Source organism: Dipodomys ordii, unplaced genomic scaffold (assembly GCF_000151885.1).
Source record: "Dipodomys ordii isolate 6190 unplaced genomic scaffold, Dord_2.0 Scaffold44, whole genome shotgun sequence".
Classification (NCBI taxonomy): Eukaryota; Metazoa; Chordata; class Mammalia; order Rodentia; family Heteromyidae; genus Dipodomys; species Dipodomys ordii.
Genome location: NW_012267260.1, coordinates 1,365,899 through 1,387,692, shown reverse-complemented (window position 1 = coordinate 1,387,692; position 21,794 = coordinate 1,365,899). Strand labels below are relative to the sequence as shown.

The 21,794-nt window shown below is 42.9% G+C and overlaps 1 protein-coding gene across 2 annotated transcripts in view; it reads right to left on the bottom strand.

The window, feature by feature from the left end:
- Positions 1–21,794, bottom strand: part of Dst (dystonin) — a 287,116-nt gene that overhangs the window by 130,759 nt on the left and 134,563 nt on the right. The window contains exons 1-22 of one of the 2 annotated variants that reach the window (XM_013019155.1): positions 19,469–19,635; positions 19,267–19,360; positions 18,808–18,962; positions 16,552–17,014; positions 16,342–16,470; positions 16,125–16,202; positions 15,885–16,046; positions 15,692–15,796; positions 14,598–14,693; positions 12,251–12,376; positions 11,519–11,671; positions 10,852–11,006; positions 10,520–10,646; positions 9,693–9,876; positions 8,124–8,281; positions 7,383–7,561; positions 6,784–6,922; positions 5,871–6,064; positions 4,843–5,005; positions 4,154–4,237; positions 3,399–3,506; positions 2,814–2,912 (exon numbers count right to left, since the gene is read on the bottom strand). In XM_013019155.1, coding sequence (XP_012874609.1) covers positions 2,814–2,912; positions 3,399–3,506; positions 4,154–4,237; positions 4,843–5,005; positions 5,871–6,064; positions 6,784–6,922; positions 7,383–7,561; positions 8,124–8,281; positions 9,693–9,876; positions 10,520–10,646; positions 10,852–11,006; positions 11,519–11,671; positions 12,251–12,376; positions 14,598–14,693; positions 15,692–15,796; positions 15,885–16,046; positions 16,125–16,202; positions 16,342–16,470; positions 16,552–17,014; positions 18,808–18,962; positions 19,267–19,360; positions 19,469–19,635 — 3,318 coding nt within the window. Of the gene's footprint in view, positions 1–2,813; positions 2,913–3,398; positions 3,507–4,153; positions 4,238–4,842; positions 5,006–5,870; positions 6,065–6,783; positions 6,923–7,382; positions 7,562–8,123; positions 8,282–9,692; positions 9,877–10,519; positions 10,647–10,851; positions 11,007–11,518; positions 11,672–12,250; positions 12,377–14,597; positions 14,694–15,691; positions 15,797–15,884; positions 16,047–16,124; positions 16,203–16,341; positions 16,471–16,551; positions 17,015–18,807; positions 18,963–19,266; positions 19,361–19,468; positions 19,636–21,794 lie in introns of those variants that run through there. The other variant, XM_013019154.1, reaches the window with a different exon arrangement.

Sequence of the window (21,794 nt, the reverse complement as noted above, 5' to 3'; positions counted from 1 at the left end):
CCCCAGACAGAAAGAGCCGGTCACCACCAGCAACACCTGCCCCAGACAGAAAGAGCCGGTCACCACCAGCAACACCTGCCCCAGACAGAAAGCGCCGGTCACCACCAGCAACACCTGCCCCAGACAGGGAGCTGCAGAAAGACAGCAGCTCCACGAGAAGCAAAGCCTGTCTGGGCAAGCTCACCCACCAGTCAAGTGACAGTGACAAGGTGGGACACAAAACCCCACGAGCTCTGCCCTCTGCACCCCTCCAGCAGTGACCTGATCCTGAGCATGGAGAGTAATACACACCAAACAGAAGCCACATACAGGAAAGAGCTATGCAAGCACAACAGACACGGAAAATGGTGTCTACATTCCCATCGCTGATGGGTAAAGGAGCACAAACTCAGAAACAAAGCTTCCCACCAGGAAGACAAGGAAGAAGGAAGATGGCATAAGAACTTGGAACCTTGGGGTCAGATCCTCCTTATGCCTACTGGCCACAGGACAAGCTGACGCCGTCACCCGCAGCACTGCCACTGCAAAGGCAACTTTTGTCCGAGGGCTCTATCAGTACTCACAGCTTTGGCTGTTAGTGATATGCCTCGTTCCAGTCCACCTTGAGAAGCACCTTCAGATACCCAGGCCTGTGAAGATGCTCCTTACGTGTAAATGCTAAGAGAAGCTGGGAGGAGGTCACCCTGACTGCAGGCGCATGGCAGGGTCAGTCTCCATTAATGTACGTTCTCAGTGTTGTAATGTCATTCATTGTGGACCGTCCACTCAACCATAATCAGACACAATTTAAATAGGAATTCAGAAGTTATCAGAAATAATTTACATCAAGCTACTGACTTGTTGTCTTGTAGACTTGAAACTTATTCTTACAAAAAAAAAAAACCAACTGCCTCTAGTTTCTGCCATGGGATTAATATTCAACACAGTTTGCGTGCCACAGAGACAGAAGACTTTTTTCAGCACACTGCAGTGCAGCTCTCCAGCTGACACTCTACAACATTAACACGTGGTGTTTCTCTCAAGTGAGCTGCTAGATGTCTTCAATTTTATACTTACTATGAAAAGCTGCTCTCAACTCAAGGTTTCTTGTGTGGATCTTCAACACAGTTTGAGAAACACCACTTTTGGGGTTTAAAATTGGACCTACTTCTCTTTGATAGGACAGTCCATGGTAAGTGGAGGGTTTTAGAACTTACTCTAGTATTCACGTGTTCTATAACTATGTTATTTTCAATGTTTCATTTCATTATAAATCTTTGAGATTTCAGCAGTGACTAATTTAGATTTGTATTTATTTCAGGTACTTTAAAATATCTTTGTATTAATTTCTGTCTTACTAGACAAACTAAGCAAAGTGGCCATATATGTGTAATCAGTTATCCACTATAAGGAAGAATGAGACTTAAATTATTTTATTTTACAAGAAGTACTTTAGTTTACTTGTGGTATAAGTGATTAAACCCAAGGTCTTACTATGCATGCTAAGCAAGCCCTGAGCTATCCTGCCAGCTCTTAAATTACTTTACTTTATATCTGACTACTGTATATGTTATTTAAAAGATATATGGACCATTTCAAATGGAATGAGCCTTATAAGAAATAGTATTGTGTATGAGTGTGTGTGTGTGTGTGTGTGTGTGTGTGTGTGCATGCGTATGTGTGTGCACGAGTTTCTGTTCTTTCTCACGTAAGAAGCACATGCATGCCTGTCACAAGTCACTAATATTCTGGCTTTCCACAACATAATGAAAGCTGGTCACCATGTCTTATAATTAGTTACATTATTGACTTAGCTGTAGAGAACTTTTAACTCCAAACAGACTAAAATAATTTACAGTATGCACATTTCTAGGAGCTCAATCAGTGGGCACTGAGTGTTGCTCTGGTTCTTGTCCTGCATGGACAGAGGTGTCCCAAACACCCCAGGATTCCAGCCACAGTCCACCTGAGCTGACTGGGCTGCACGCTTTACAACTTTCCCTCTCCTAGCATTGAGTCTACTATTTTGGGGTCTAGTACTTCCGAGGTCAGAAGAGAAAGTGAATCCAGATTACAGAACCTCCGAGTCATCCCTTCAATCTTAGCAACCTTTTTTAACAATGTATGTTTATAAGTAGCTCCTTACTTTTTCTGTAATTTTTAATGTAATTTTTAAAGCATAGTCAAAGTAATAGAAGCCCTCCACATCAGAATGGTTCTTGAATAGGTTAAAGTATCTATACTTAAACAAGCCTAAAACTACAGTTCTTAAAATGTAGCATTCTTTTGTACCAACACTGACCACTAAATTGAGGTCTTTTTAAATACAATTTTAGTTCCTTGAATATGAAATCTTTAGTATGTATCTCCACAGACATGACAAGAGAATTAAATGCTCCCATACAATTGTGCATCCCCAACCAAGAGAAGGCTAAAGAAAATTCTCCCCAGATGCCAGTACTTTCTTAAATTAAGCCATTTCAATATCAAATATATCATCCTCTGGTCACAAATGGCTTTGTCTGAAGTTCTGTGAAATAAAAGCAGGGATCAATGCATGCTGAACAAATGCTTCAACTACCAAGCTCTATTCCCAGCCCAGGTGAAATGAACATCAAAATGTGTTTCTATGTGAAGGAAAAATAAATAAATAAAAATTCTAGGCCATCGCTTCCCCCTTCACTCTAGCTCATTATAATTTTATAATTAATTTCTTCCATCAGCTACCAGCCAGGTAAATTCATCATGAAATCTATTCTGCTTTCGCAAGCCATTCTGTAATTCCTGCTCAGATCTAGCGCCTTGGAACTCAGCTGTTCCTTGGTCCTTGTTACCTCCTCTTCTTCCAGCCTCTTCAGTGAGTCACCAGCAAATTTAATATACTGGGTCATGAGAGTGACCAGGGCAGTGTACCGAGTCCGCAGGTCCATGAACTAAAGGGAAAAGTAACAAGCACAACATCAACAACGGCCTTTCACAAGGCCACTGAAATCTGAGGAGTAATTCTAATACTGGATGGGATCTGGGAGCCTGAAGCACACACCCCAGTAACAAGTAAGTTCATTACTGACAGCACTCCAGTGATAAACGGGGAACCCAGTAGCAGAGAGCTTTTCCTGTTATGCACGCCATACTAAAGAGTAGTTTTCTACCAACTTTTATGAGGAAATGAAATTAATTAAAGTAAATATAGTAAAGAACTAATATTTAATTGACCGTGGCTTTAAAAGAGTTGTACAACTGATTAATAAGCCTACTGTTGTGGGTGGACTTTCTGTTAGCACTGTAAATGTGTAGAGCTAATGGCTGCCGAGCAACTGCACAACTGGAAACAGCTAAAATGCTAACCTTCATGTTGGGTATGTTGTCAGAAATGCTGCTTCTGGTAGGCCCTCTTTCTTCTCTTGCCCTCTTCTTACCTCTTGAATAATGAGATCCGCAGAGCTCTGCATTCTGCGGCGCTTAACAGGGGATTTCTGCTGAGAGTCTACCATGGCCCGGTAGGTCATTGTCTGTAATTCATAGTCCTGTGTAAGAGAGTCGACATGCTAAAATTAAGGACAGCAAAGCTCTAAAGCGTCATTACACCATGATTTAGGGAGCTAGAACCTAATTGCACTGAATTAAGAGGCAAAACATATTACAGATCTACATTTGGGGGAATCTATACGCCCACAGATGCTTCTAGGGTAGCAATGAAGGCAAAAACAGATAGACTAGCTAAGAGGTGCCCAAGTCTCTTTGGAAGCTCATAAAGCACCTAGTACAATACTAGAGTGATACAGCAAAGTGTGATCTGGAAAGCTGACAGACTGTCCGTGCTAACCTGAAGACTGAGGAGTCAGAAAGTTAGAGGTCCTCTCAATGCTGAAGAGGAAAGTGGTAAGAAATCGATTTCGGAGTTAAGTATTTATTCTGGTAGAGGGGTGAGGGTGAGGGTGTGTACATACTCCTGCACTCATGAGGCAGAGGAAGACACCAAGAAACTTTCATCTGACTCACAATTGTGATGTGTGTATCAAAACTTCAAATGAGGATTCTCTCTTTTTACTTTCAACCAGGGTGAAATGACTTGCATAGCTTGAAGAATGCAATCTAGCATTATAAACCTTACAGAACAACTCAGCATTATAAACCTGATGGTTTAGGTTGAGAAGTGGCCAGGCCTTCCTACCTTCACTGTTGCGGAGTACTGCTCTGCATATTTTTGGCACTCGTCCATTTTGCTCTGTTTCATTTCTATCTCAGACACCAGCATCTATAAATACACACAATTTAGAAGGAATAGGACAAGAAATTTCTATGTCTCAAGATGTCCAAAACTAAGCATATCTGTATCCATGACTAGTTCTTGGACTTGGTACTGAGTAGGCATCTTGCATTATAGGTAAATGGCACACTTCCAAACTAACTCCAAATGACTCCCACTCACAAGGCTTCGGAAGCAGAAATAATGTACAGGAATTATCAAAGGTGGATTTGAGCCCTGTCTAACCTCTCTTGCTGTTGAAAAGGCTGCCACTTGAATTTCTGTCTAATTTCCTGCCAGAAAGCAGTTCCATTTATTTAAGAACCAAATCACCTACTGTGGGCAGCTAACTATCCAAAAGACTATACCATACCTATGGCCATAGTCATAACCTATAATTCTCCATCCCAGGAGGACACTTTCTATGACCTACAACGTATGCTTTCAAAAATGACTGCCAAGAAATAGAAGTAACTGAAATAGGTAGTTTTGAGTTGTAGGATCTTGTTATATTTACTCACCACCCTAAACAGTTGCCTTTTAATAAAGAGAAGATTAAGGCTCTATTTGATCAAATGCAGAGGACCTCAGTGCAAGCATTTTTTTTAACGTACTTTCTGTTGGTTCAACTGTGTGGCTAAAGTTTTGCTGTTTTCAGGCTGATTTTCCTGAATCTTTCTCTGCGCAGTTTCAACCTGTTGGATCCAGTCGTCTAAAGGGTGATAGGTGTCTCTGTAGTTCTTCAGTGATCTCCCGATGCCCTCCAGATCCCGCAGCCTAAGAGAACAGAGAGAGCATGGGCGGTTCCCAGGGGGAGAAGGTGGAAGGTGGAGGGAGGGGAGAAACACAAAAACCAGGCCATGACAAGTGCCACAGAGGAGCATGGAAAGCCTTCCAGGCTGAGGCAGCACAGGGCAAAGCTCCAAGGACTGGCACGCTGGAGGCGGTTCAATGTAGACTTTGTGCTCTGAGGTTGTTCAACACAATGATATTGATAGTTTTATGTTAAGCCCCCCAAAACTAACACTAGAAATGCAGAAAAATTAACCATAATTATCACCAGTTAGGATGCCCTGAATAGCTAAGGCTTGTATCAAATGGCAGTTGATTATTGAAATAAGAAGTTAGCTCAATGAATGGCTAATGTGGTCTTAGATCTTTTTGCCATGTAATTTACAGAGCTAAAGAAATAGATGTTTGAACATACTATTCAAGAATGGATCTATATCACTAGGCTGAGTGTATTGCTTAAGTGGGAGAGCACTTGCCTAGCAAGCACAAAGCCCTGAGTTCAAACTCTAGTCCACAAAATAAAGAAGGAAATGGGAAGGGAGTGGGAGAGGGGGCAGGCAGGAAACAAAGTAGTACAACAAGTACAAGTACAGGCCAACCTAAGCTCTATAGTGAGACCTAGTCTCCAGAGAACAAAAAGAGATGAAACTATACAAATGACAGAATATATCAATATATTTAATTATACAGTTCAAAAATGCTTATTCTGAAGTTAAATGTCTTGCTAAAGTGTATGATGTAAAATAAAAAACGTTTGTAGGCTATTTCACAAAGGCCTGGTAAGTTTAGCTCCTACCCAGTGGATGCAAACAGCCTTTCCTCTGTATTTATGCTGACCAAGGTTTCTCACCTGTTGTCGATCTGCATGTGAACATTCTGCCACCTCTCAGCTAACTGGTCTGCCTTTTCTTTGTGCCAGTCAAAATCAAGGTCCCGTTCTTTGTATGTCTTGAACATTTCATCACTGATAGCTTTTGCTTTCTGCAGCTCATCCTCCAAAGAGTGGAACACCTCCCTCTTCTCATCCACTTCAGATCGCCATTGCTAAAATACACAGATCAATAAGCATTATAAAAGGCATCAACTAGACATGGGGTAAATGCATTATTTGCCTCATGATTCAATGTATTTACAAATGACTGATACAAAATCGGAGAAAGGAAGGGCAGGCATATAAAAAAAAACACTGAATCAGGATTAACCACGTTCAATAGCTTTGATCTTTACAAAGTAACAACTTGCAAGAAAATAAAATATAATCCATAAGCAAAGTTGCCACTGCTATCTTTTTCATTGCTTATTTTTAAGTGCTATTAATCCATTGTTTAAAAGTGAATACCCACATTAGATGTTTTGGCTCAAGCCTGTAACCCCAGTTACTCGGAAGGCATAGACTGAAGGATCATGGTTTGAGGCCAGCCCCTCAAGGGAGAGGCACAGAGTAAATTTTACAAGATTTCATCTCAAGTAATGGCTGGGTCATGGTGTGTACCTGCCCTTCTGCATGACTGTAGAAGCACTATAGCTAGGCACAGTGGTATGCACCTGTCATCCCAGACCAGAGACAAAGGAAAGAATAGGAGAATCGCAGTCCAGGCCTGGGTGGAAAGCAAAACCCTATCTCAAAAATAAGCATACAAAAAGGAGCTGTAGACGGTTCAAGTGGTGGTGTGGCTGCTTTGCAGGTGTGAGGCCCTGATGTTTGAAGACTGGAACTCAGAAGTACTTAAGTGTGGATAGACAGCCCACAGTGATGCGTTTACCTTTAGAGTGCTCATTAGATTCTCAATATTGTTCTTGTCAGCCACAACTGCTTCTTCTTCACAGAGTTTGGTTTCATAGAGTTTTACAAGAGCCTCTGCAGCTTGAGTATTTTTCAATACTAAATTAATGGTTTTCAACCTTTAAAAGAGGATTAAAAACAGGTGTAGTTGTTAAATGTTCCTGTTCATATAATCAGTCCTGACACATTATGATGCTAGGCACAGCACTGTCCTCTTTGGGAACACTGGCACAATTACTCCAAGATTGATGCTCACTGACTTCCTAATAAACAGCACCTGCTCTAGTGAGCACCCAGCCCCCACGTGGTGTTAACGAAGATTCCAACACAAAATGGGTGAGGCCAGGTACAAGAGGAAAACCCCACAGACTCCAACAGCTGAGCTACCAAAATAGAAATGAGGAAAATACATTAGTGACCGGTCTCTGTGGCATAGCCCCATCAACAAGGGGATCACCAGAAATTCATAGAAATGTGTATTTCCTCAACAGAGTGGAGCTTATAACAGCAAGTTGTTAAAGCATATTGGATGGCAGGCGGCGAATCGCATGGCCGGTTGTCAGGACAGCGGCAACATACTTCTCTATGTAAGTGGAGGACATGGAGTAGGTATGGTTCATGCTCTGAAGAACCACGCTCAGCTCGGACCGCAGGGTGGGTACAGAGGGAGAGGCAGCTGCTTGACTGAAAAATTCTTCACATTTATTTGTGATTGTTGCCAAGTCATCTTTAAGTCGCTCCAGCTCTTTCTTTAGTTTCTATACAACAGAGAACAAATGCAGATGATCATTTCAATGGGGTATTTCCTTATAATAGTGTGAAAACACATTTCACATGATGACATAAAAACTTACATAACGGAACCAGACATGACATTCTACTCTCCCTCAATAATTCCCACACCCTAACTCATCTCCTGAGACCACACCTCTACCTGCTCCTTTTACAACCTGGAAGGCCCCAGGATGGTGAGAGGTACCTGAGGCACAGGCAGAGCCAAGCTGCAGGATCCAGCAACAAGCACATCGTCAGGGCTGGCACCCGGCCAGCACAGATGCTGGAGGTGAGGGGCCACGAGGCGGCACCGATGTCTCCAGGCACCCCACACACCTGCACCTCTCACCTCCAGCTCTGAGGTGGATGTGAGGTAGCACCAAAGGCCCCCACGCACCACTGAAGGAAACCGCACCCACACACCACACACCTGCACCTCTCATCTCCAGCTCTAAGGTGGAGGTGAGGGGCCACGAGGCGGCACCGAGGTCCCCACGCACCACTGAAGGAAACCGCACCCACACACCAGGCACCTGCACCTCTCACCTCCTGCTCTGTGATTCGGAATCCACTCTCACGTATGTCATCTCGTTCCAGGGGGGTTCGGATCTGCCTGATCAACCCATCTTCACAGCTTTCCAGGCGAAGTCTGATGTTCCGAACTTCAGAGATGTAGAGATTATAAACGGACTCCTCTTGTTCCTCTGCGAAAGCAAGCGTCACGTTTAGAAAACACCTCATGTCGTTGCTCAGGGCTTTTCTAATTGTTTCTTTTTTTAATGCTAGTGCTGAACCTTGAACTCAGGGTCTGGGTACTGTCTCTGAGTTTTTGTGCTCAAGGCTGGAACTCTACCACTTGAGTTACAGCTCCACATCTGGCTTTTCAGTGGTTAACTGGAGATCAGAATCTCACTGATTTTTGCCCAGGCTAGCTTTGAACTGCAATCCTCAGATCCCAGCCTCCTTAGTAGCTAGTAGCTAGTGAAGGTGTGAGCCACCAGCACCAGTTTTTGCTCATGTTTTAATATGGGAGTTGTTTTTTCTTTCTTATCACTGGGTCCCATCTAGTCAAACCTGTCATCACTATCAGCCCATACAAGGGGTACAAACCTTAAAATATAAATCCAAAAACATAAACTTTAAAACTTATATTCTAAATAAAATTGACCTATAATGGCTGGGAAAGTGGCTTAGCAGTAGAGTGCTTGCCTAGCATGCATGAAACCTTGGGTTTGATTCCTGAGCACCACATAAACAGAAAAAGCCACAAGTAGCACTGTGGCTTCAGTGGTAGAGTGATAGCTTTGAGCAAAAGAAGCTCAGGGACAGTGAACCTAGCCCCTGAGTTCAAGCCCCAGGACTAGCAAAAAAAAAAAAAATATATATATATATATATATAACCCAGTGCCTTTTGAAGAACCAAGAACCCATTTCTGATTTCTGATGGCCCAAAAAAGTAGTCTAATTCCCTGCCTTATGTTCACAAAATGTGAATTATATAAGCTGCAGATTAATTATAAAAATCTTAATCTAATCTATTCCTAAAATTGAAAATCTGGTAAAGAAAATGTGTTAATGTTTTAAAGAACAGAATGTTACTAATAAAATTGTCTCTACTATCAGAAAAGTTCAAGATAAAATTTGTATTTAATAAGACTGGGGTAGAGGCACCTGTCTATAATCTTAGCACTCACGAACTGAGACAGGAACACTATGAGTTCAAGGCTAGCCAAGGCTACATACTGCGTTCAAGTTCAAGTTACACAAGAAGATAGTCATCTTTATGTGGAAAATAATTAAATCTACTGTGAGCCTGGAGGATCACATGTGAGCGTCACCTGGCCCAACAGCAAGTACTGAAAAGTAGATGCAACAAGAAGGCATCAAGTGTCAGACTATTAAAACAGAGGAGAGGATTCCTCTAGGCATCGGGCATGCTAGGCAAGCGCTCTACAGAGCTACACCTCTAGAGCTCCCACCCCTTTCTTTAGTGTTTCGGCAGTTTTGTTTATCACAGGCTGAGCACCACGACAGACTAAGACTGATTCCTGTTGAGAGCAGGAGGGGGCCAGAATAGCACACCTATGCAGAACACATGAAATCCCCGTATGCTACCTCTTTCTGCAGACTTAAGGAGTTCTTGATAGTACTGCTTGCACACGTTAACCTCCTTTTCTAGCTGTGTTATATCAGAGCCTGAAAACACCCGAGATTCTTGGCTATCTTCCAGGAAATCTTCAAACCGAGACTGCAGATTACTGAGGACTTGCTGATGCTCACCGGGCAGCATGGTCTTGATCTAGAGAAAAACGAAAGTCATGCAGTTAGAGGCTTCCACCCAGAGCGCTGAGTGTAAATGGTACAAATCTCATTTTTTCTCATGGTATAGTCCAGTTAATATTCTTTTCAGTTAATATTCTTTTCCATTATTTGATGCTCATGCCTGTAATCTTAGCTACACAGGAGGGTGAGATCTGAGGATCATGTTTTGAAGCCAACCCAAGTAGGAAAGCCTGTGAGACTGTTTACCTACAATAAACTACCGAAAAAAGGTTAGAAGTGGAGCTGTGGCTCATGTGGTGGAGTGCTAGCCTTCAGCAAAAAAACGTTCAGGGACATCATCCAGGTCCTGAGTTCAAGCCCCAGGACCAACATCCAAAAAAATAATAATAACTTTGAGAGATAAGGAAAAACAAGCCCATAAAATTCAATAGATGAAATCAAACTATACCCATGTCAGATGTCCAAGCTCCAGAGCTCTCGGAAGCACCACCCAGTCTGACCTCTGGTCCCTGGTGCACAGGACACGCCCTCTATGGTGGGTGCACAACTGGTACCACTTCGGGTTTGTGGTAAGCCTTGGTCTGCCAGGCCCTGCCCCATTTGGGACTCATGCCAAGTGCCGACATTACCAGGTTGACATGTCTGTCCACTATACTCACTGAAGCCACGCTGCTTGCTCGTGTCCTGTCAATTTCACTGAGAAGGTAATGCCAGGATACCACACTCTTCATGTTTATGTGAGACTCATGCCAAAGAGCCAGGACATTCTGATACTGCTGCTCAATTCTGAAACACAGAATCAAGAACACAGACAAATTCTTCTTCTTCCTTTCCACAATGCGCTCCATGCAGATTTCCATTTGGTTTGTGAAATCTGCAATGCTTCCTGCTGCTAGGGACTTCTGTCCCTTGACAATGTGTTGACCATATCTTCCACCTCAGAAAGTCCCCACCCCGACTAGCTGTATGGTTTCAGCTAGCGCATACAAACCTGTTTGCAAAGTCGACTGCATCTTTGTTGGGTGGAGGCACAGTGAAGCACACGGAAGGGACCATTGCCTCGTTCCCTGTTGGGCTGATGACCCTCCACTTGGCACGGTGAGAGTTGTTTGCCAGCACACACTCGTCATCTTTGTAAATAGTTATCTGGTTTTCCGGGAAGGGAAGAAGAACTAAATGAAGTCACTAGCAAAAAATATTTCTCCACACTCAATCTTGGGATGTTTCCTTTGATTTTATAAGATAGAAAAACTACAACCAGGGTCTGGTGCCTCACACCTGTAATCCTAGCTACTCAGGAGGCTGAGATCTGAGAATCATGGTTTGAAGACAGTTTGGGCAGGAAAGTCAGTGAGAGTCTTATCTCTACCTAACCACCCAAAAGCCAGAAAGTAGAGCTATGGCTCAAGAGGCTGAGTGACAGCCCTGAGAGAAGAAACTAAGGAATAACATCCAGGCCCTGAGTTCAAGTCCTGGTACCAGAGTAGTGGGGAGATAGAAAACCTTAGTAATGACTCTTTCTCAACACTCCATCTTAGGATTTTTCCTTCCGTGTTATAAGATGGAAAACCTTATCACTGTGCAAGCAGTATGATTTCAGCTTAACACCACATGGATAAAGATGGCCTTGTCAGCTCCAGAGCACTGCAAACATGTACCTCAATCTGTCTGTAGTCGCAGAGAGCCTGGATGGGGACAGAGGTTTTGAGTGGATACTCGGGAGTCCTTGGTCTCAGCTGAATTACTGTTTTTGCTCGGCCCACCAGGCTGGCTACTGTACTCTTATACTGCAGGAGTTGTTCTTTCTCTTCCTAGGGAGTAAATACCACAGATAAAACACAGATTTGTATGGTTCATTCCTTCAGGAAGTTGCACAAATGGAACTTCAGCCCTAAAGTGATGCCTGGCCACAGAAGCAGACCTGCAATGCCACCCAGCACTCGCAGCTCCTCCTTCTGTCTGGTTTTGTTTTCCTCTTTACCATTATCACTATCTAACAAAGCACATGTAATCTGTTTATTTAACATGTTATACTCTTACTCCCCCCCCCAACATGTGAGCACCATATAGGAACATTCTTGACTGTTTACTGCCAGATCCTAAAATAGTGCCTGGATATAGACAAGTATTTGTGGAATGAATAAATATATACACGAGACATGTGCAGCCACATGGAAAAAGAGAGGAGAGGGGGAAAACACGAAAGAGAGAGAGAGAGAGAACTGCTAAAGCATTTTAAAACATCTAGGCAAACATATAAAAATTTAAATAGTAAAACTGAATGTTTAACTGCTTTGTGGAATGTGGTGGAAATACTGAGGACCATGAAAACATGGTAAGAGATGAGTGTAATACTGGTGGTGGTGGTGTGCACAGGGTTTGAGCCCTACCATGGACTCCTGAACGAGGTCTTCCAGCCTGTGGACGCTGCTTGATCGGTCACAGCTGTACTTCCGCTGGACAGTATCTCTCAGATTCTTCAAGTAATCAGCAGCTTCTTTGGCATCATTGAAAAACTGAGGAAAGACAAAACATGGAGGTGTGCTGAATGCCAGTAAAGCTGAGAGGTGTTAAATTTGTGTGTTCTTCATAATACAGAAGAGGCAAAACACAACTTAATAACCACTTTGTTCCTTGATCCAAACAGCCCTGAACTCGAGTGGTTATACATAAAATACTAAGGGCAAAAGGTATATAGGTATATTATGTTTTGGATCTGTATTATTTTGGCTGACATTTTCATTTCCTATAGGGTTAAAACAATTTTTTACATAAATGGAATTCTAAAAATGCTTTTAGGGGCCAGTGGCTCACACTTGTAATCCTGGTTACTCAGGAGCCTGAGATCTAAGAATCGCAGTTCAAAGCCAGCCCAGGCAGGAAAGTCCATGAGACTCTTATCTCCAATAAACCACAGTAAAAGGCAGATGACTCAAAAAGGCTGTGACTCAAGTGGTAAGAGTGCTAGCCTCAAGCAAAAGGAGCTCAGAGACAGAGACAGCTCCTAGGCCTAGAGTTAGAATAGTTAAAAACAATTGCAGAATAATATGAAAAGCTCGTCTGGTTCACTTTTTACTTAAAATATGCAACTTTCATTAATAAAAGACATTTGTTTGTGTGTGTGTTTGTATGTGTGAAGTTTTGTTAAGTTTTAAGGGTTTCTTCTTATTGTTTTGTACCAATCCTTGAGCTTGAACTCAGGGCTTGGGTACTATCCCTAAGCTTTTTCTCATAGGCTGGTAGCTCTACCATTTAAACAACAGTTATACTTGAGGCTTTTTGGTGGTTAATTGGAGATAAGAGTCTCACAGACTGTTTTGACCAATCTGGCATCAAACAGAGATCCTCAGATCTCAGCATAGCCTAGCTAGGATTACAGGTGTGAGCCACTGAAGTCTAGTTTAAGGTTTTTTGGTTGTTTTCTTTTTTAAAGGATTTCTTTCTTTTTTCTTTTTTTTTTATTTTTTTGTGAACATACTGTACAGAGGGGTTACAATTACATGGGCAAGATAATGAGTACATTTCTTGTCAAGCATTGCAGCCTCCTCCTTTGTTTACCCTTCACATCCCTTCCCAGCCTCCCCCCTCTCCCCCCCCACCAAAGTTGTAAAGTTCGTTTTCCACATGACAACTTGTACTTCTCATTGTTGCAATGGGTCCACCTGTATCCTTAAACGACTTGTTTTTCCCCATCTCCTCCACAAATTATACCGACATCAAATATAGTGAAAGCAGGGGTTATACTGTGGGGGAGGGACATACAAAGCAACAAAGACATAATCTTAAAAAGGATTTCTTTCTTAACTGCATGTTGCAATCTCTCTTCCATAATACCGGAAACTAACTTTGAATCCTACAAACTAACTTTAAATATTTCAGTTCATCTCCCCCTGCCCCAGTGTGTACAACAGACATGTTCGTATTCATTAACGTTACAAAGTCTCTGCACATTATTTACCTTATGGAACCAACCCCTCAGTAAATGCCCCTCAGTCGATGAATGGATCAAGAAAATGTGGTATATATACACAAGGGAATTCTATGCCTCCATCAGAAAGAATGACATTGCCCCATTCGTTAGGAAATGGAAAGACTTGGAAAAATTATATTAAGTGAAGTAAGCCAGGCCCAAAGAAACGTAGGTCCCATGGTTTCCCTTATTTGCAATAACTAGTATACATCTGAGACAAGCAGAAATGATCAGATAAGTTGATGTAAGTGAAATGAACCCCAAGATAAGGACTCAAAAGTTTTTTCTTTCTTGCTATTGTTTCTAACATATTTATAAGATATTTCTTTGTTGCTTTGTATGTACCTCCCCCAGGGTATAAGCCCTATTTTCACTATATTTGATGTTGGTATAATTTGTGTAGGGGAAGGAAAAAAACAAATTGTTTAAATAGGGACACAGGTGGACCCACTGCAACAATGAGATGTACAAGATGTTATGTCGAAAAACGAACTTTACAAACGAACTTTACAACGTTGGCACGGGGGGGGGGAGACAGGAGAAGAAAGAGGGGCGGATGGGAAGGGATGCTAAGGGGAAACAAAGGAGGATCCAACAATGCTTGATAAGAAATGCACTCATTGCCTTACCCATGTAATTGTAACCCCTCTATATGGTATTTTCACAATAAAAAAATAAAATAAAATAATTAAATAAATAAATAAAAAGTCTCTGCAAGTCAGCCCACATCCCTGCAGCCTGGCGAAGCCACATTTCTATTCACACACCTCAAAGTATGCAGCGTTCTCTCTGATGTGCTGCTCCACACACTGGCAAAGTTGTAAGATCCAGCCCCACTGTGTCTGCATGGCTGCTCTGTAGGCCTTAAAGATAAAGCACAGACACTGAAACCAATGCAGTGGCTCAGGGGCAGAGTGCTGGTCCAGCACACAGACAGCTCAGGGTTCAAGCTCCAGCACCTCCAACACAGATGCTGTTGAGATACTCTACTATGAATAGGTGATTAGGTATTTCAACAGGAAGAGACTTCAAAATCAGGGTAGCAAATTGTTCTTCTTGCCTAAAAGTTCCTGCTTATACAACCAGCCTTAAAGTTTATATCTAAGTTTTAAAATTTCTCTCAAAATTTAACTCCTTAAAATACAAATGAAAATGTGAACTATGGTAATTTTTACACAAAGAACTTCTGAAATGCATACAAGGTATCTTTCCTACATAGAAAACCAGTCCTTCCCTCTACCCCTTGTTCTCTAACCAGTATACTTGCTGTGTGATGCCCTCAAATAGGTTTCCTCTTTGCCATCTCTGGACTGCTATGTTGCTGAGCCATAGCATGTACCTTCTAACACAGAAATAGGAAACCCCATAGCCGCACTTTTCCTCCTGGCTTTGTAGAGGAAAAGGCAATGTATTCTTTTCTATAATTCTGGAGTTACAATAATTAGAATAGTAGCTGTCTTAAAGTATCACTAGTATGAAGTGCATCTTTCATAAAGGCAAACGAATATAGCATAAAGGATATCTACTTCATTAAAAAACATAGTATAAAGAATATCTATTTCATTTAAAAAAAAAAAAAAAAAACACTTTTCCTATTTAAGGTTCTGTCACTGGTGCCCAGGAGAGGGCGTGCGAGGAACTTTAGTGACTAAGCCTGTCATTTCCTCCATCTGCACCAATGCATTCCTGCTCGGCTTTGCCCAGGCAGGCTTTCTGAATAGAACACACGCAGCACTGAGAATCTGGTAACACGTGATCATACATCCCTGCTCCCTGGAATTATACTACTCCTGTTTCTCCTTCTCCTTCTCCTTCTCCTACTCCTGTTTCTCCTTCTGCCCCGACCACTCTCCTGACTCACCTCAATAGTCAAACGGGCTGGGTGATTTTCTAGAAGTAGCTGATCTGCTATCTCCTGGACTGATTTAATATTTTCTTCCTTTTGATCAAGTTCTCGCATTAATTCCTAATGAAGAAAGAGTGAGGGAGTGTGTCAGAACAAAGATCTAAACCTCCAGTGCACCTTCAGCGTGCAAGCACACAGGTGTACTTACAGCATGATATTCTTTTTTCCGAGCTATGTTGGTATTTCTCTCACTCCAGTCATAAGCAACTTCCTCCTCCTCTTTTTCATTCAACCAGATAAGTTCATTAGTTGCCCGAGTTACAAAATTATGAAGCGTGTCCAGGTGGTGCTCCTGAGTCCTAGATGTATTCTTTGTAAGAAAGAGCAGTGTAACAATCAGATCTTTGCCACAGAGATAAGGAAACAGAAATATTAAAGAAAAACTTACCAAGAGTTTTCCATACTGACTCTCTAATCTGTGCAACTTCTCTGCATAAGTTAACTTAAGAGGTGCTGTCATTTGAATCTAAAAATGGAATAAAAAGATTTTGAATAAGGAATCTGGACACACACCAGATGCATCTACTATTGAGTGACAGGGCTTCCAAAGAGGAAAACCACGTTAAACTACCATGAAATATATGTAAAATTTTAAATTCATATACCTCACTGATTTTTGCTTCTTTAAGACTAGATTCAAATTCTTCAATAGCTCGGTGAACATTTTTGTGATTTTCTAAATGGCTCTCAACACTTGGCAAATCTGAGCCCCACTCGGTGTGGTCCAACTGCACCTTCAAAAACAAAAGATAAGGTTACAAAGTGCACAGTGGCAAAGATCCAAAACTCAGGAAAACCAAGCATTTGTTCTATACCTGCATCTCATCAACCCAGTTCAAAAGATCCTGGACAAATTTCATGTTGACTTCCTCTTCTGTTAAATTCTGATCCATCAAAGATGACTTCATGAGTGGTTTTCGGATCTGCATCAGTTTCAGAGTCTGCAAGGAGGCTGGCTCAACTCCTGAACTGAAATTTGGAACTAATCCCACTGGAAAACCAGGAGCATACACTGGGGTGACTGAGGGAGTGAGACGGGATGTCAGCCCTGAGGAAAGGCCGGAAGTCACACTGGAAGAGGTCAGGGAAGGGGTTGAACTCTGGGTCAGCCCTGAGTTCAGACAAGGGTTTAAGGTCTGTGCAAATCCTGCATTTAAACTCTGAGTGATTCCTGATATCATGAGCTTTGTTTGTTCTGTGGTCAGCATGCGTCCTTTGCTATACACTGAGGCACACTCACTCCTTAAGGCCAAAATTTCATCACGGAGCTTAGCGACCCTGAAAGGAGAGGGAGAAATGGGTGTAAAGCCACGAGTGAGCCCGTACCAAAACCACAGACTCCAGTTAATGGTAATGTGCCAGTGTTGGCTTCTCTCCCTGGTAGTGCTGCACAACCAATGCAAGGTGTTAGAAGAAGGAAAGGAGAGAAAGAAGGAAGTCTCAGTGACAAGAAAGAACTGGACTTTCCATTCAATTTTCCTGTAACTAAAACTTCTCAATTAAATCCCTGGCTTTAAAAAGTCATTATAACCATATTGGTAAAATTCTGCATCATAATTATTGTCAATAATGAACACTGTGCTATAAGTCCTTTTCATATCATTAGTCTGTATAGCCATCACTTATGTGGAACAAAACTACTACCCTCCAGGGTCATCCTTCACCTACTGACATTAAAGATAACAAGAAACTTTCCTTACCACATATTTCTGGCATATGCGGGTACAGTGACTCACACCTATAATTCTAGCTACTCAGGAGGTAGGTATCTGTAGGACTGTGGTTGAAGGCCAGTCCCGGAAAAAGGAGCCAAAAGTTAGTGAAACCTCATTTCAATTAAAAAAATTAAAAGCTGGACATGCATAGGCCTGTCATATGAGCCACTCATGAGGCTTAAGAAGAAGGATCACGACCCAGGCCAGCCTGAGCAAAAATAAAACCCTGAAAAATGACTAAAGCAAAAAGGGATGAGTGGCATGACTCAAGTGGTAGAGCACCTGCCTAACAAAAGTGAGGCCCCTACATTCATATCCCAATACCAAAAGTTTTAACTGTATTTCTGGTATGAACATAAAGCTTTTCCTTCTATTGTTATTTATTTTCTATATTTATAATCACTATAGACTCCTAAAAAGAAATTACTAAGTCAAACATGGCTTGCAAATATTACTTTTCTATGCATAAAGAAAAATAGAAACACTGTGGACTGTGGAAATTTCTAGGGCTGGGAAGGTGGCTCAGTGGTAGAGTGCTTGCCTTTCATGCTCGAGGCCCTGGGTTCAATTCCTCAGCACCACATAAGAAAAAAGAAAAAAGCCGGAAGTGGTACTGTGGCTCAAGTGGTAGAGCGCTAGCCTTGAGCTGAAGAACTGAGGGACAGCGCCCAGGCCCAGAGTACAGGCCCCACGACCAGACCAAAAAAAAAAAAAGAAAGAAAAGGAAATTTGTACCCCGAAATCTAATTCTCAGAGTTAGACTTTTTATACACACATTTTGAAAACTATTATGAATATTTTCATAAAAGGATAAGCAGAAAAGTAGAAAGTTTCTTTTAACATTTTATGTTATTTCTTGTTTTCCTTTTGTGGTATAAGAACTGAACAGGGTGGTGCACACGCTACGCACACACACACTACAAGGAGTATGTGCCCTGGCACCACCCGTGGATATGTCAGAAGGATGTAAGTAATATAAAGACATTAAGCACTCATTTCAGTTGAGCTGCTCAGTTACTGTGTTACGTTAATTCTGGTATACTGGGGTTTGCCCAGTAACTGCTAACCACAATATAGCAGAATTAACACAACACACTCTTTACCTACAGAGAGCTAAGAAACATTCTACACAGTCATGGTATTCAGTATATACTATGTAGAAAATGAACTATGCAACTTGTGGACATGGACAGGGGAGGGAATGGGGGAAAGTGAAGGAAGGGATGACATTATCCAAGAATCATCTTCTCATTACCTGACTTTCAGAAGTATAGCTCCTCCTTAATAATAAGAAGAAGACTGTCAGAGTCTGCATTTATCTCCCTATGCCCATGAGGGTCACAGCAGAATTCTCACCTCTGTACCAACTGATCTGCCTGGTAGTATTTTCCATCAAGAAGAATCTGCGTGTCAATCACATGCTGGTGTAAGAGCTTTTCACACTCAAGGATGTACCCGGCAATCTCGGCTTCATTCTGAAACTGTAGCCCTGATTCTAGTCTTTTGGAATCCTAGGTTTAAAAGAAATCATGATGAATTCTGTGAACACCTGTCAAAACCATCCTGAAGGTTACAACCCCAAAAACTGGAAGAGAGGCCTACATGGACATTGTCTTTCTTTTTGGTTCAAAAGCAGGATTTCTGCCTGCTCACTGTCCCTTCAGACAAGACATACCAGTCATAACCACTGGCCAACCTTAACTTGAAGTACAGGGAACACACCAAGGGCAACCAAACTTCATAGAAAAGTTTTATCTTACCCCGTCCCCTCCCCACACCTCTACAACAGTCCCACCAGCTCTAAGATCTACTCACAGACTGGAGTGCGTTCCGAGCCAGGCCCAGTCTGTCTTCGCAGAGGATGCTGTCTCTCTGGACGCGGTGGGCAATCTGCACCAGCATGTCCAGCCTACAGGAAGACACAGAGATCTTTCTTTTGAAGTCAAAGCATTCATCATCCCTGAAAACTGCTGCCCACTGAAAAGCAGAATGAAATCACACTGCACGTCTCCTATACCTGTGTCCATGTGTGGAGTCACTGCCAAAGCTAATGCAGGAGCTGATGAGGGTTGGACGGCAGTGAACCGAGAGAAGGTTTTCCCCAGAATCAAGACTAGTACGGGTGCTGGCTGTGTTACTAAATACAGAATCGCTGCTCCGGTAGCTGTAAGTGCTGCTGTGCATTTTCAGTCCCAGTGCAGTGTTCTCTGATGGTGAACGTGAAGAGAAAGTCCAGAGAACTCTCTACTTCTAACGGGAAGGCAGTACTGAATGCTAAGGCTCTAACAGCTCCTTAAATATGCCTCAACATGCAGATGCAATACACAGCAAAGTGCTGATAACTATTCAAAAGAATCTCGCCTCCAGCCATGCAGTAGCTGGCTGAGGTTTGCCTGGTGGAGCCTTCATTAAAGCCCTGCAAGTACAGACAGCACAGGCTGATCAGGGCGTCGCTGGGGCAGAATCGCCAAATAGTTTCACTAATAGTCATCCGTTCGCAACCACCTAAACAACTCCATGCTCCAAAGAAATCCAGGGACAATTTATAAAGACAGTCTTGTCTGTGCCAATCATCACACCCAGACGGCCTTGTCCATGCCACCCGCCATACACAGTCCCTTCATGTGCAGCCACAGTGGGAAGGCCTTGTCCACGCCACCCATACAGACAGTCCCTGTGCAGGCAGCCACAGTGGGAATGTCTCTTCCATTCCAACCGGAGTGTCATCTGTTCATAAAATTCAACCAACCGGAAAGGTATCTATTTCCCTAGATTCATCCTGTGTGTCCCAGTGATGCTGTGTCTGCCACAGTCACCTAGACAGATGTTGAAGAGCCACAGTGCTAAGTAGAATATGGATATGATGTTTGCAAAGTCGATGTGCCTGTTCTTGTTTTTCTTTCTTTAGATTATTACATGGTATAAAATGCCAGCTTTTCCTATCTGCCTTTTCATATACTCTAGGCTACACAGTTATTATTCACAATACAAATAGTCACTGCCAAAAAACTTGTTGCATCAAGAAAAACAGAGGCATTTATCCAACCAAACTCCTAAATATTTTCCTACTGCTAATGCTACAAAGCTAAACTTCTCCACTCTCAGGGGAGATACTTTCCTAACGAAAGGCATGAAAGAAGCCAGGTGCCAGCAGCCCATTCTTACAATACTAACTACTTAAGGAGGCTGAGAACAGGGGACTGCAGTCAGGGCCAGCCCAAAGCTAGGTCCAGTGGTATGTGCCGTTCTTCTGAAATACCTGGAAGGTGGGGATTGAGCAGCTCACGGTTTGAGAATGGTCTAGGCAGAAAAGCCAACAAGACTTCATCTCCAGAGAGGGCAGCTGAGAGCAAGGGTGCTTACCCAACATTCCGGAAATGGTGGGATGTATAAGATAGGTAAACAGTGGTCCAGACTCCCCCCTGGGCAAGAGATGTACTGGAAGTGTGGCTCAGTGGAGGGTGCCTGACGAGTCACATCCAGCATGGGGCCCTGAGCCAAACTCCATTACTGTCCAAACCAACCGCCCAATAAGCCGCACTGCTGAGGTCTGAGTCGCCCACAGCACAGGTGCAGTGTGAAGAGGTGGAGTGCCAAGGAGGCAATCGATTACTAGGGCTCTGCTCTCATCCCAGGATGGACAGGGGAGAGGGGGTGGTGGCATGGGAGGGCCAAGTGGCAGCCAGTGTGCCGGCTCTGCAGAAGCCTCGGGGTAGGCCCAGCCCCTTCGGCCCCCACAGCTCAAGAGGAGCAGACATGGTCCCCACAGTCCACAGCCAGCTGGGGATGAGGATCTCCAGGGCACAAATTTACCCAACAGGGAGAGAGCGGAGTAGCAGAGCACTTACCCAGCATGCACCGGGCTCTGGATGAATCCCCGGCCACACACACACAAGTTGCCCAGAGCTGTACCTGCCTTCTCACATAGCAGTACATGAGAACAGACAGTGGACAGCAGGGGCATGCTCAGGAGGCAATGCACGTGCAGAAATGTGGCAGGAGGGGGACCTGAGCTGACACCTTCTAGTCTTTTCTAGATGGGACTCTGCAGTCTGCACATCAAGACAGACTACATTTTGGGTTTTTTCTTTCTGCCACTAGAGTTTGAACTCAGTCTTATACTCACTCCAGTCACTAGCTGGTGCTCTATCACTGCCTCCAGGCCAGCTTTTTGTTAATTATTCTGATGAAGTCTCACAGGTTTTTCTGCCTGGACTGGCTTCAAAATGCAGTCCTCTGGACCTCAGCCTCCCAAACAGCTAGGGTTCAAGACCATGGGTACCCAGCTGTTTCTATTAATTAACATGTACGTGTAATCTGAGGGGTTTATTGTTAGATGCACT